Source organism: Neofelis nebulosa, chromosome X (assembly GCF_028018385.1).
Source record: "Neofelis nebulosa isolate mNeoNeb1 chromosome X, mNeoNeb1.pri, whole genome shotgun sequence".
NCBI classification, from domain to species: domain Eukaryota; kingdom Metazoa; phylum Chordata; class Mammalia; order Carnivora; family Felidae; genus Neofelis; species Neofelis nebulosa.
Genome location: NC_080800.1, coordinates 55,313,582 through 55,326,297, shown reverse-complemented (window position 1 = coordinate 55,326,297; position 12,716 = coordinate 55,313,582). Strand labels below are relative to the sequence as shown.

Below are 12,716 nucleotides of genomic sequence, written 5' to 3'. Positions count from 1 at the left end.
TGGATCCTGGAACATTGTGGCTCAGGGTGGACCATCTTGTCTCCCACTTTGGAGCCAGTTTGTCAAATAAGAAAGCTGCTACCCAGTGTCTGGGCATGGGCATGAAATATGGACAATGAAGCATTTGGGCGTCACAGCCCAGAAAGATGAAGATGAGGCAATGTTTGAAAGCTGCCTGTGTCCTTCCTATTGTTTCAGGAAATGAGAAATGGGTAACACTTTTCTGCTCCTCTTCTGTCCTCAAGATAATAATATAGTACCTTTCTCTGGGGATGTGAAGGTGAGCAGCTCACTAGGGTCTCCATAGGGGAAAGAGGATGAACCTTTTTTTTTTGAAATGGTGTTTATCAGGAGTTTATCAGGACTTATGCGTACTGGAGTTGTATAGGGGAAATCAGTGTGTGAATCAGATCTGATAAACAGTGCAATAGAGAGAAGTAGGGGCTATGGTAAAGTAAAGAGTGAGTTCATTTCCTATCCAAATGGGAATCTGCTACTCAGCCCAGGTGACTTAATTTCTTTTTTCTTTCTCTCTCTCTCTCTCTCTCTTTTTACCATGAGGAAATATTCAATGTTTGAGATCTGTTGAATTTTCAAAAGAATCCAGAAATCTAAATTTCCGTATGAAATAATTTTAACCTCTGACAATGAATTCTAATCCATCCATCATAAATAAATAAATAAATAAATAAGTAAATAACAAATAAAACAACCACAATGCGGAGGGTCAAATAAATACAGATACCATAGGCTCTCAGTTTATAACTCAATGCTGAATCAGACTTATTCATGAAGCATTTACTACTTTTCTATCACTGCCATAAAAAAATTACCACAAATTTAATAGATTAAAACAGCACCCATTTATTATTTCACCATTTCCATGAGTCAGAATCTTTGTAGGCTCAGCTAGATCTCTGTTTAGAGTCCTACAAGGCCAAAATCAAGGTGTTCACAGGACTGTGTTGCTTTCTGGAAGCTCTAGGGGGAATCCATTTTCTTTATCATTTCAGAACATGGAATAATTCAATTACTTAGAGTTCTAGGGATGAGGTGACATTTATATGCTATCTATAAGTTGTGGACCTTTTCCAGTTTCTAGAGAACACCCACATTCTTTGGCTTATGACTACTTTTCATTTTCAAAACTAGAATGGTGGGTCAAGTCCTTTCCATGTTACATCTCTCTGATACTTTCTCTGACTATTCTGCTTTTTCTTTTCTATTTTTAAGAATACATGTAAAAAATTTAAAAAAAAAATTAAAAAAGGGATGCCTGGGTGGCTCAGTTTGGTTGAGCATCTGACTTCGGCTCAGGTCATGATCTCATGGTCTGTGAGTTCCAGCCCCTTGTCAGGCTCTTTGCTGACAGCGCAGAGCCTGGAGCCTACTTTGGATTCTGTGTCTCCCTCTCTCTCTGCCCCTCCTGCTCATGCTCTGTCTCCCTCTCTCTCTGTCAGTAATAAACATTAAAAAAATTAAGAGCACATGTAATTATACTGGCCCCACCTGGATAATCCAGGATAATCTCACGATTTTAAGGTCCATAATCTTAATTCCATTTGCAATGTGCTTCTTGCCATATGACACAACATAACACACAAGCATAACACCAAAGGATAAAGATTATGGGGGAAGAGGGTCAAAATCCTGCTGCTCACAAAAGGTTTCTCTTTCTCTGGAGAAATTGACTCTTTTCCCTGATCCACCACTAGATAGCCTCAATTTGACACCTCAGTGTAAGGGTGTTTCCCAAGTGTATCACCTCATCCTGGTGCTAGGTACTTTGATCCTCAGGGAGGGGAAGGGGAACACTAGTTTCCAAATGGTTTCCTATCTTGTACTCAGGACCAGGTGCTCCACTGAGAGGAGCTCTTGCCTCTGGGTGACCCAGTGGCTTTCTGCTTCAAGTTGCTGGATGTTCGCTGCAGTTTGAGGCTGACAAGGCATCAGAGGAAGAATCTCTCTTCACCATGCCACCTGGCCAGGAGACTAGTCCTAAGTCCCCACTAGGTGAAAGCATCTTTGAGAGCCAGCCACTTAACGCCATCCTGGATGACGACTGCAGTTCAACTTGTGGCTTCCTCACACAGGAGTCTTTTACCATGGCCTCCTGTGCCTCAGAAAGCCACTCCCGTTGGCTCCACATCCCCATCGAATGCACAGAACTAGACCTGCAAATGTTTTCCAGCTCACCCTCCTGCACTGGATCTGAGACATTGGGGGGGAGCACAGCTGAAAACTCTGAAGATAGGCTAGAGTTCAATATGCCCTTTGAAGTCCCCAGTGATTAACTCTACAGAGGTGAGTTCGAAAGGTGAGACAGAAAGACCAGAAATTGGGTACCACCCTCAAGGAATTTTCTTTACAGTACTGTTGTTCAGTAGGGCTAGGGGTAGAGGAACAGCAAGCTGGAAACACTAAAGGGGGCAACAGTGATTATGCTAATCTTTGGAGTCTGTCAGCCAAACATCACATTTCTTGGCCTACAGCTGTCAAGGTAGTAGCTTGGTTGATATGATTGCCAGTCTTTCCATCCTGGCCTTTTACAAGCTTTCTCAGGAATGCAATATCTAATAGTAATATTCAATTATCTCTGCTCATGTATAAGCACCATGAAACAGTGGGAAAATATGGAAACTTTGGCATCGGGTAGTCCTGTGTTTCAAATCTACCTCTATTCCTTAATAGCTATGTGAACCTTGTGTAAATCAATTTACCTCTTTGAACTCCATGTTCTTAAACTGTGAAAAGTAGAAAGTACTACTCACCTCATAAGTTCTTATGAGGGCTGAGTAAGAAGTGTTTGAAGTGTTTTTTATGGCATCTGATGTATTAAAGATGTTTAAATCATGTTATTTTTTTCCACCCCAGACATAATTTACACAACTTTCCATATTGACTACACTTGTCTTATCTTCATAACATCCTTTTGTTACCTTTGTGGTAAGCATGTCAGGGTTTGTTAGCTTCACTTTATTGAGGCAGGAACTGAGAGAGTGGAAGTGGTTTGCTGAAAGTTACACAGCAAATCAGTGGCAGAACTAAGCTAGAGCCCCATTTGGGGCCTCCATTCCAGAGTTTGTTTAACTTTACCAAAGCAATTATTCCATAGCCAATGTTACTTTCTTAAAGTTTTAAGTAGCATGAGGCAATATGAGGCATCAGAGTGGATAGATTCCTACTTTACAACTAACCAACTACCTTTTAACACCCTTTTCCATATTTCTGCAGCTAAGATATTGTCCGGGCCTCTCAATGATTCTACCTTACCTACATCTACCTAAGAAAATGTGAACATGTAGGTGAAACCTAATATTGCTATCAAACCAGTTAGCTTAGATACCTTCCAGATTATCTAGTCCAACTTCCCCTCCAAGTCTTCCAATCCATGTTTGAGGTCCTTTTGTAATATCTCCAACAAATATTTGTGTCACCTTTGCTCACATACTTGCAATGTCAGAGAGCTCACTACTGCCCAATGTGTATTGCAGCTGTGACTGGTAGACTGGAGCTCAATGTAAAGAAAAACCTCTGTCTCCCTGTAGTACCTACTCATGGGTCCTGGCTCTGTTCCATGGGCCACACAGACCTCATCTAATTCCTCTGTCTTCTGACAGCCCTATAAAGATCTGAATAAAGCATCTTTTCTCTAGAAAATATCACTTTGGATTTCTCTAAAGTATGTGGGGCTTAGAACTGAACCCAGTTTCATGAGGAGTGGTCTCACTAGTATAGAAGAGGGTAGAACTATCATCAACCTAGCTAAGTGATATATTTCTGCTATTGAATCCTCAAAGATTAACCTAAACTATGTTTTTGTTTTTGTTTTTGTTTTCAGAGATAAGGAGCTCAGGAAACTATTGAGATTGCCCCCACAGATTTCTAACTTACTTTCCTCCCTCCCTAGTTCTCTTGGGCTTCTGGCAACCTTGCCCAGTCATTCTCTCTGGACTCTCCTGCTTTGTTCCTATACCACAATGGTAGCAGTGGCCTGGGATGTGGTATCCACAACAGCCAGTGCTCTATGGATGGGGAACATCTTATCCCATCCCACCAAGGACTGATTCTTCACCATTTTCCCAACACTTACCTGCAGCATTTCTTGCTTCCCTATTCTAGCCAGCTTGGAGAGCCAGATTATTTGGCCATGGAACCACCAGGCATGTTCCTACCTCAGTTAGTTATAGATAAAAAGGGAGGGGATGCCAACGAATGGGGCAGAGTTTTACTCCTTGCATATTTGTCTGGCACACCTGAAGGAGAGGCCTCTTCTTCAGACATTGATATGTCTATCTAGCACTTTAGGGACAAAATCAAATCCTTCCCCTTTTAGCTTCTTCACACTGCCCCCTTCTTAGTACACACACACACACACACACACACACACGCACACAAACCTCTATATGCATCTTGGGGGAGGCCTGACACCTTGATTCCCCACTCATCTCCTAGACTTCTGTGGCTGGGACAGCTCTGGATCTAGCCCACTTACCAGGGTCTTCTTCCCCATATATAGGGCTCTACCCTTCTTTAGCAGAGATTCAACTCAATGTCCTTTTGATCTTTAAAATGGTACTTCCTAAAGTTCCTTCTATTTTTATTTAACTTCCTACTTTTGCCTCTTTTGTCCCTTCCTGGTGCTGGTCATCTAAAAGCCCAAGGCTGAATCTGTAGATCCCAAGGGCCAAACTTACTTCAGAACTTTGGTCTTTGAGGTGACAGTGAAGTTCTTGAGGTTGGGGTGGGAGCACTGAGGGCCAATGTTTCCCATTGAGGTCTGACCTTAGGGAAGCTCAGGGACCATTGATGCTTTCTTGGTTTAGAGCAGAACAAATCAATTTCTGAGCACTCACCACCAGTTTCACCTGCTTCCCAGAATAAGGTGGAACTTCACTCTCCAACACTGATGGCACAGGACAAATGAGAACCTCAGCGCTGAGATGTGAGCATCATGGATTATTTTTAAGTTCCTCTTATGTCTATAAAGGGCCACTTGATCTGATGTACACTCCCCCACAGTAGATCAGATCTGGAAGAAAAAAAGTTCCCAGATGAGTAGAGCAACTCTCTCCTTTCTTTTGGAACAGCTTATATAGTCCAGAATGTTGGATGTAACTTAATTTGTAAAAACAAAGGATGGAGATAGGACACAGTTATCCTAGGAGTGAAAGTGCTGAAATGTACTGCGTATACAGGTGCTGCACTTTACAGTTTGCAATGTGTGTTTACAGACATTATCTTATTGGATCTTTATACAAACCCTAAGATGAGCAAGGCAAGGATTACCACTCCCAGTTTGCAGATGATGAAACTGAGGTCCATAGATGGAACGTGACTAGCCTTAAGTTACTCAGTGATGCAGGGTGAATAGCAAGTCCTCTCTAATTTCTTGAAAATTTAATGTTCTGGAAGACAATGTTTTTGAGTAAAGAGATATTGATTTTCTGGCATATGTGTTCCAGAAAACAATAATCTTTGGAAGAAAAAAGGTGGAGAGACAAATAAAGCTCTTATACCTGGATGTGAATGAGGTAATATTCTTGCTCACTGTACCAAGTCTATCCTCTACCCTTTCCAGAAACTCCATTACCCCCACCCTGCAGCCAGTCTGAATGTACATTCTCTGCCAAGTCTGACCCCAGTGTAAATCGAAGAGACTTTCCATTTAGCACTGTCCCTTGAGAGGTCAAAAAGTGAGGAGGGCTGCAAGGCCAGACAAGATTCTTTTTATCTGTCTATCTTATTGTCTTTTACCTGTGTGGTATACAGACAGTAGATAAAGCCTGGAGCCAGTGAGAGCATCCATTCTACTGCCCTCTCCCCGCATTCCAATGTCCAATTTCATAGTCCCTGATCTTAGTTTGGACAAAGACTTGAGACTTTTACTTTATTTGGAAGTGGGAGGAGTGCAGTTATTTCATCTTTGAAAGCCTCCTCCAAGTAAATTGCAGATATTTGAGCAAACATGTCAATTATAACTTCAGTACTTCATAGTCTATAAAAATTTATTCACACATTATGCCTATTTTAAAGATGAGGAAAGTGAGGCCTAAAAAGGTAGTAACTTACCCAAAGCAATGCATATTTTGGAAATGCCACCTGTCCCACATGCCCACTCCCACTCTCAGACCTAAGTGTGGATCCTATGGATGAACGTATATGCAGTCCAGGGAAGGACAAGTAGAGCAAAATCTGCCCATGGTTATGACAAAGGACAGGGAAGACTATTGAAGGGCACTAGTTATTTCTTTCCACTAGACATTGCCTAAATAACCCTATAGGATCACTAATGCTCCCAGGGAAGAGACTTAAGAGATGGGAGATGGGTTAAAGCAGTTCACCCCTACTATTATGAAAAACGTCTGGCCCAATACAATAGTCTGTAAATTGCTAAGGTAACAATGGTCTTCCATTGAAAAATAACATAGGATTTCATCTGCATCCAGGATATAAAAGTTGTCTTTTTTCTTTTCTCTCTCTATAGTTCTTACCTCCAATGGCCATTATGTTTTCCTCTGCCTTTTTCCAGGTTCCTCTAGATGCACTGCACTCCCTGGCTCAGCTGGAGGCTCTTAATACATGTTTGAAGAGCAATGTTTCTGTACTGCAGCATAGGGCAGGGCAAGTGATTTTCCAGTGGATTACCTGAGCCTCACCCTTTATTTGAGGTGCTATAATTCTGCAACTCCAGAAGGGAGGAAGGCTGGGGCTTGCCTTCTTTGAACCTTACAGAAGCTTTCTGAGCCAAGCTGACCCTCCTTCTGGAGTTTAATTTCCCCAAACTACCTCCCAGAAGTCTCCCAAAAAGATCCTCCAATCAATTTAGGGGCATCTGAGTGGGAGGAGGGAAGGAGCCTCATTGTGTGTTTCTATTATCATGTTAATTGGATCCCAGGTCTCTCACAACCCCTTCCCATATGATGCTGAAGTGTGTTTTTGCTTTAGCTTCTACTCATGTATCTCTAGAGTAGAGGGGAATAAGCTCCTTGGAGACTGTATTCTTCTTTATTATCCAGTTATCTTTCTGAATACTGTAAAGCTAGCTCCCACCCCACAAATACTTGGTGGTTAACGAAGTATTTTAGGCAGCTTGTGCACTTTATCATCAGGTTTTAGACCTGGCAAAGGAATGTTCTCTACAGCAAGTTCTTTGCTTTCAGGATTTTATTAAATGCATCTTTGGAGTTAGTCCATCTATAATCATTGATTAAGGGCTCCTGGGGCAACCCATTGATCAGGGTGCTAAAAGCACCTAAGAAAAAGTAAAATGGCCCCATTGTACTGTACTGGGTATTAGAAGCAATTGAACACAAGTCTGCACCAAGCAGCCTAACATCACACAGGTATTAGCAAATATGTATGAACCAAGGGTTTAGGCCTTGGAATTTAGGTTCTCTGTTCTTTTATTTCTGAGATGGTTTATTCTTATGTCACTGGCTTTTATTAGTCATGTCTTTACCTTCTGGTAGGGAAAGAACTAGTACCCAAACAGATTATTCAGATTGGGGTGCCTGGGTGGCTCAATCCACGCTGGGCATGGATCCTGCTTGAGAATGTCTCTCTCCCTCTTCCTCTGCCCCTCCCCCTTTCACTCTCAAAAAGGAAAAAAAAGAAGATAACTCAGCTTGAGCAGGCCTTAGGTGTTCAAATGTCACCATGCATCTGGCAGTGGTTCAAGTCCAACACTGCTGTTCTATGGAAAAAATAGTGATTGTAACACAGCAATAACAACAATAATACAATGACAAAAATGACATGGCACTCTTCACTCTTCCTGTTCTAGACTTTATAATTTACAAAGCTCATTTACACCCATTTCATCCCCATAAGACCCTGAATTGGCTGTTGTTTATTTATTTATTCATTTTTGAGAGACAGAGAGGGCACAAGTGAATGAGGGACAGAAAGGGAGAGGGAAAGGGAGAGGGAGAAGAAGAGAGAGAGAGAGAAAGAGAGAGAGAGAGAGAGAGAGCAAGGAAATCCCACAAGGGACAGAGAAAGATATACTGAATTGGGTGTTATTATATCCCTTTTTAAAGAAGAGGAAACAAGCTCAGATTAGATATATGGCTTGTCAGGCCAGAGGTCAGTCTGGCCCAAGTCTTCTAATTCCCAAAGCAAGCTTTCTCCTTTGCTTCATGGATTCCCCTTTAACAACTGTTTTAATGTACAGTTACCATAGTGGCATTAGGGGCAACACTGTAGAACACAAAACAAAACAAAACAAAACAAAACAAAACAAAACAAAAGCAGCTTCCAGGTAGCAAAATTCCCCAGTGGTGTGTCTATAAACACAGTAACTACAAAGGTCAGTGTGAGCTCCACCCAAGACAACAGACTTCTTTGATGGAATACCTAGCCCAGAAGAGCTTCTTAGCACTGACTTTTCCTGTAGCAATGAAAATACAAGCCTTGGTTGCTCGGGCTACCTTAGTTCACAGGTGTGGCAGCCAACAGCAAAGTCCACATAGTATGAACACAATGTGTCCACCCCAAAATATACTCAGAATCACCTTGGTTCTAATTTCCTTTCTAAAGTTCAAAAATTGGCATTGGCAATTGGAATAGGGAAATGAAGTTTTACTTTGCTTTTTAAGGTGTCTTATGTAGAGGTGAGGTAAAACATATTTTTATTCTTTGTAATTGCTGTTTGGCCATGTCAAATATCACACTCAATTGTTTGCTTCTGGAGAATACTTTTAAAGATTTCCTTCCCATTGTTGTTAAAGTGTGGGTATCTTTGTTTGAGTGCCTTGTTTTTATGTATGTATTTATTTATTTTCTACTGGAGAGTTATTGGTCAGTGGAAGAACAAAGGGCACTTGATGAATACAATTTTTAAAACTTTTTTAATGTTTATTTATTTTTAGAGAGAGAGAAAAAGCGCAAGTTGGGGAAGAGCAGACAGAGAAGGAGAGAATGCAAAGCAAGTTTCATGATCAGCATGGAGTTCGATGTGGGGCTTGATCCCATGAACCATGAGATCATCACTTGAGCCGAAATCAAAAGTTGGACACTTAACCAATTGAGCCACCCAGGTGCCCCTGATAAAAACATTTTCAACATGCCCCCAAGTCTACATAATTGTTGAGTTGTCTGTATTTGAACTAGCCAAATAGGTTGCTTTTGTTTGTATGGGAGGGGAGATATTTGCTGGGAATGAGTTTGCTTTTTGGTTCACTATATTCCTCTCTGTATACCTGGATTTGGATTTTGACAGGAAAGAATCTGGGAGAGTAATTTTCTTCTCCAAGTTTCTCATACTCAGGCTAGGTAAGAATGTCACTACTGCTACACTCTTTCCACAACACACAGTCCTACTATACTTGGAAGATAATCTGTCATGCCCCTAACACCCTGCCCACCTTACTATCAAGTTCTTTGGTGTTTAACTTTGAATGTAACTAAATTCTAATTACTTTTCCCTCATAAATTGGTAATTTATAGAAATTTTGTTAAATCTTGAGTCATATGTATGTGTGGCTACCGGCAGAGTTAGGTTTTGTTTTTGATGTTCTGGAAAAATTTCATATTAGCCAGTAAACAGAAATACTTCCAAACACTTTTTTTCCTCTATTTTTAAAAAACCAGAGTGTTTCACTTGGCTGGTGTATCTTTGCTCAGTGAATACAGAAAGGAAATAAGAAAATGTGTTTCTTACAGTGGGTGCAGCATCAGGGGAAGTGGAATCCAGTAACTTGTCACTCAGAATATCTGGATTATAGCCCAAGCTATCCTTCTATCTTTTAAATTGTTTATAACATTTATCTTCTAATCTGGGCTATAGATGTACTAGAAATTGTTGAGTTCTAAACTAATACTTCTTAAACAGGATTCCATGGTTCTGAAACACTGTGCATATGTCTTCTGAAGTCTGCAATTTGTAGGAGTTTGTGTGTGGTTTTTTTTTCATTTTTATCATATTTTTTAAATGCAAGCTTATTCTATTTAGACCTTCTGAAAATATTTACACAAATATTTATAGAAACATTATAACATCCATAACATATAACATCCATAAATTAGGAACAACCCAAATGTCTATCAATTGTGCATGGATAAACAAATAATCATATATACATAATGGAATACTATTCAGTCATAAAAAAGGATTGAATTGACACACAGTATGTTATAGATGAGCCTCAAAGCATGCTAATTGAAAAAGGAAGATACAACAGACTACATATTGTATGATTCAATTTCTATAAAGTGTTCATAAAGGCAAGCTAATAGAGACATAAAGTACATTAGTGGTTGCCTGGAGCTGGAGGTGAGAAAAAAATATTAAATGTAAATAGACATGAAGGATCTTATTTGGGGATTAAAGTGTTCTAAAATTGGGTTATGATAATGATGACTGCAAAATTCTGTAAAGGTAATAAAAATTATTAAAACATGCACTCAAAGTCAATGGATTTTACAGTATGTAAAGTATACTTCAAAGAAGCTGTTTTTAAAAATATTCTATGATCACGGATTTATGAGTAGACTCTGGTGTCTACCAATTTTATTACTTTCCAAACACCTGCATTGCCAAAAATAATCCCAAACAATTTCAATTTATCTTTCTACCTCTCTCCCCTGCCCCTCCCCCATATACACACACATACACACACGTGCATGCACGCACACACACACACACACACACACACACACACAACACCCAATTACTCAATTCAGGACAAAAGAGATAGAACCTGAGTCCTATTCAGTTGTTGTTTTTTTTTTTTGAGCCCTTACAAATTACCTTTCATGTGTTTTCTCACTTTCATATTTTGTTTCATTTAATACTCATGATGTTCCTAGGTGATGAGTGTTCTTTATAAGCTTTATTTTACGAAAGAAGAAACTGAAGCCCAAAAAGATTTAATGATTTTTCTATGGTTATACAGTAGTAAGTGCTGGGCTTGAATTCCAGCCCCAGTCTTTCTGATTCTGAAGCATAAGCATTCCCCATTATGCCACAGCTGCCTCCCTAAGACAGACCCCAGAAAAGAGAATCCTATTTATCCCACTGGATTTCTCATAGTTCCAAGTTTAGAAGGCTACATCAAAGAGTCTCCCTGGGAATTTCTATGTATAACAAAATAGTGTCAATGTATTATCAGCTCATGATGATCATTCCCATATTATCAGAAGAACCACATTGCTTATGCTGTCTTTTGGCCACAATGCTGTCAATGAGAGAGCATCCTGTAGTTCTGAGTTCTTATTGCACCTCCATCATTCCCTAGGTGAAATACCCTTCCCCCTTTCCTTGGCCTCAGTTTTCCCCTTGGTGCGCAAAGGAGATTAGACACAATGATCTCTAAGAGCCTTACAACACTGATAGGTAATGAACATGAAAGATCTAGCTTTGCTGTAGACTCACTCTTGGTAGCAGGAGTTCTCAAAGGAGAGGCAGGAAAAGAATAACCAGAAATGGTGACTAGAAAACAACTGAGTGAATAACAAGAGGTGATTTTTTTTACAATTTATGAACTTTATTGATGCTTTTCATTCCATTTTGGAATCAGCTTTTTTTAATCCCCTGACATTTTAACCAAATTTTGATTAAAACGTACCCCTAACGATTATCCACAGATCTTCCAGCAGCTCCTAAGAAAGTAAACTTTCCTTAAGTAGGAACAACAAAGAGACATATATAATGGTGCATATATAACTTTTCTACTCATTCATGCGCTATCTATAAAACCATATCTCAGTGCCCCTGGGTGGCTCAGACAGTTAAGTGTCCAACTCTTGCCTAGGCTCAGGTCATGATCTCACCTGTTGTGGGTTGAGCCCCATGGGGAGCTCCTTGCTGACAGTGTGGAGCTGGTTTGGGATACTCTCTCTCTCTGTCCCTCCCTTATGTCCCCCCATCCTTTCTTTTTCTCTCTCAAAACAGATAAAACTTTAAAAAGTATATATCTTAGAGTGCCTAGGTGGCTCAGTCAGTTGAGCATCCAACTTCAGCTCAGGTCATGAACTCGCGGTTGGTGAGTTCGAGCCCCACAACATGCTCTGTGCTGACAGTTCAGAGCCTGGAGCCTGCTTCAGATTCTGTGTCTCCCTCTCTCTCTCTCTCTGCCTCTCTCCCCCTCTCAAAATAAATAAACATTAAAAAAATAAAAATATAGATATACCTCACTTTTTAAGTGTTTAAGTTCCAGTTAATTAACATACAGGGTAATATTAGTTTCAAGTGTATAATGTAGTTATTCCACCCTTACAAACAAGACCCGGTGCTCATCACAAGTGCCCTCATTAATCACCTTCACCTATTTAACACATCCACCCCCACCTACTTCCCCTCTGGTAACCATCAGTTTGTTCTCTAATAATTAATTACAATTAATTATGTTGTAATTAATTAATTAATTACATAATTAATTAATTGCCTCTCTCTTTTCTTCCCCTATGAGCATTCTTTTCGTTTCGTAAATTCCACAAATGAGTGAATTCATAGGGTCTTTCTCTTATTGATGTATTTCGCTTACCATAATAAACAATACCTCCTTCCATGTCCTTGTAAATGGCAATATTTCATTCATTTTTATGGCTGAGAAATATATATAATCACATCTTTTTTACACATTCATTACTTTATTGTTAAATTTATTTATTTTTAAGACAAAATGTTATTATTATTATTATCTTTAATTTACATCCAAGTTAGTTAGAATATAGTGCAAAAATGATTTCAGGAGTAGATTCCTTACTGCCCC

At 39.8% G+C, this 12,716-nt stretch overlaps 1 protein-coding gene across 1 annotated transcript in view; it reads left to right on the top strand.

Annotated features, from left to right (window-relative positions):
• The window catches only part of EDA2R (ectodysplasin A2 receptor), a 60,655-nt gene extending 58,051 nt beyond the window's left edge, over nucleotides 1-2,604 (top strand). Inside the window, 2 exon segments of the mRNA XM_058713093.1 lie at nucleotides 1,685-1,739; nucleotides 1,912-2,604. Coding sequence (XP_058569076.1) covers nucleotides 1,685-1,739; nucleotides 1,912-2,294 — 438 coding nt within the window. The 3' untranslated portion in view covers nucleotides 2,295-2,604.
• Nucleotides 2,605-12,716: the final 10,112 nt, after the last annotated feature.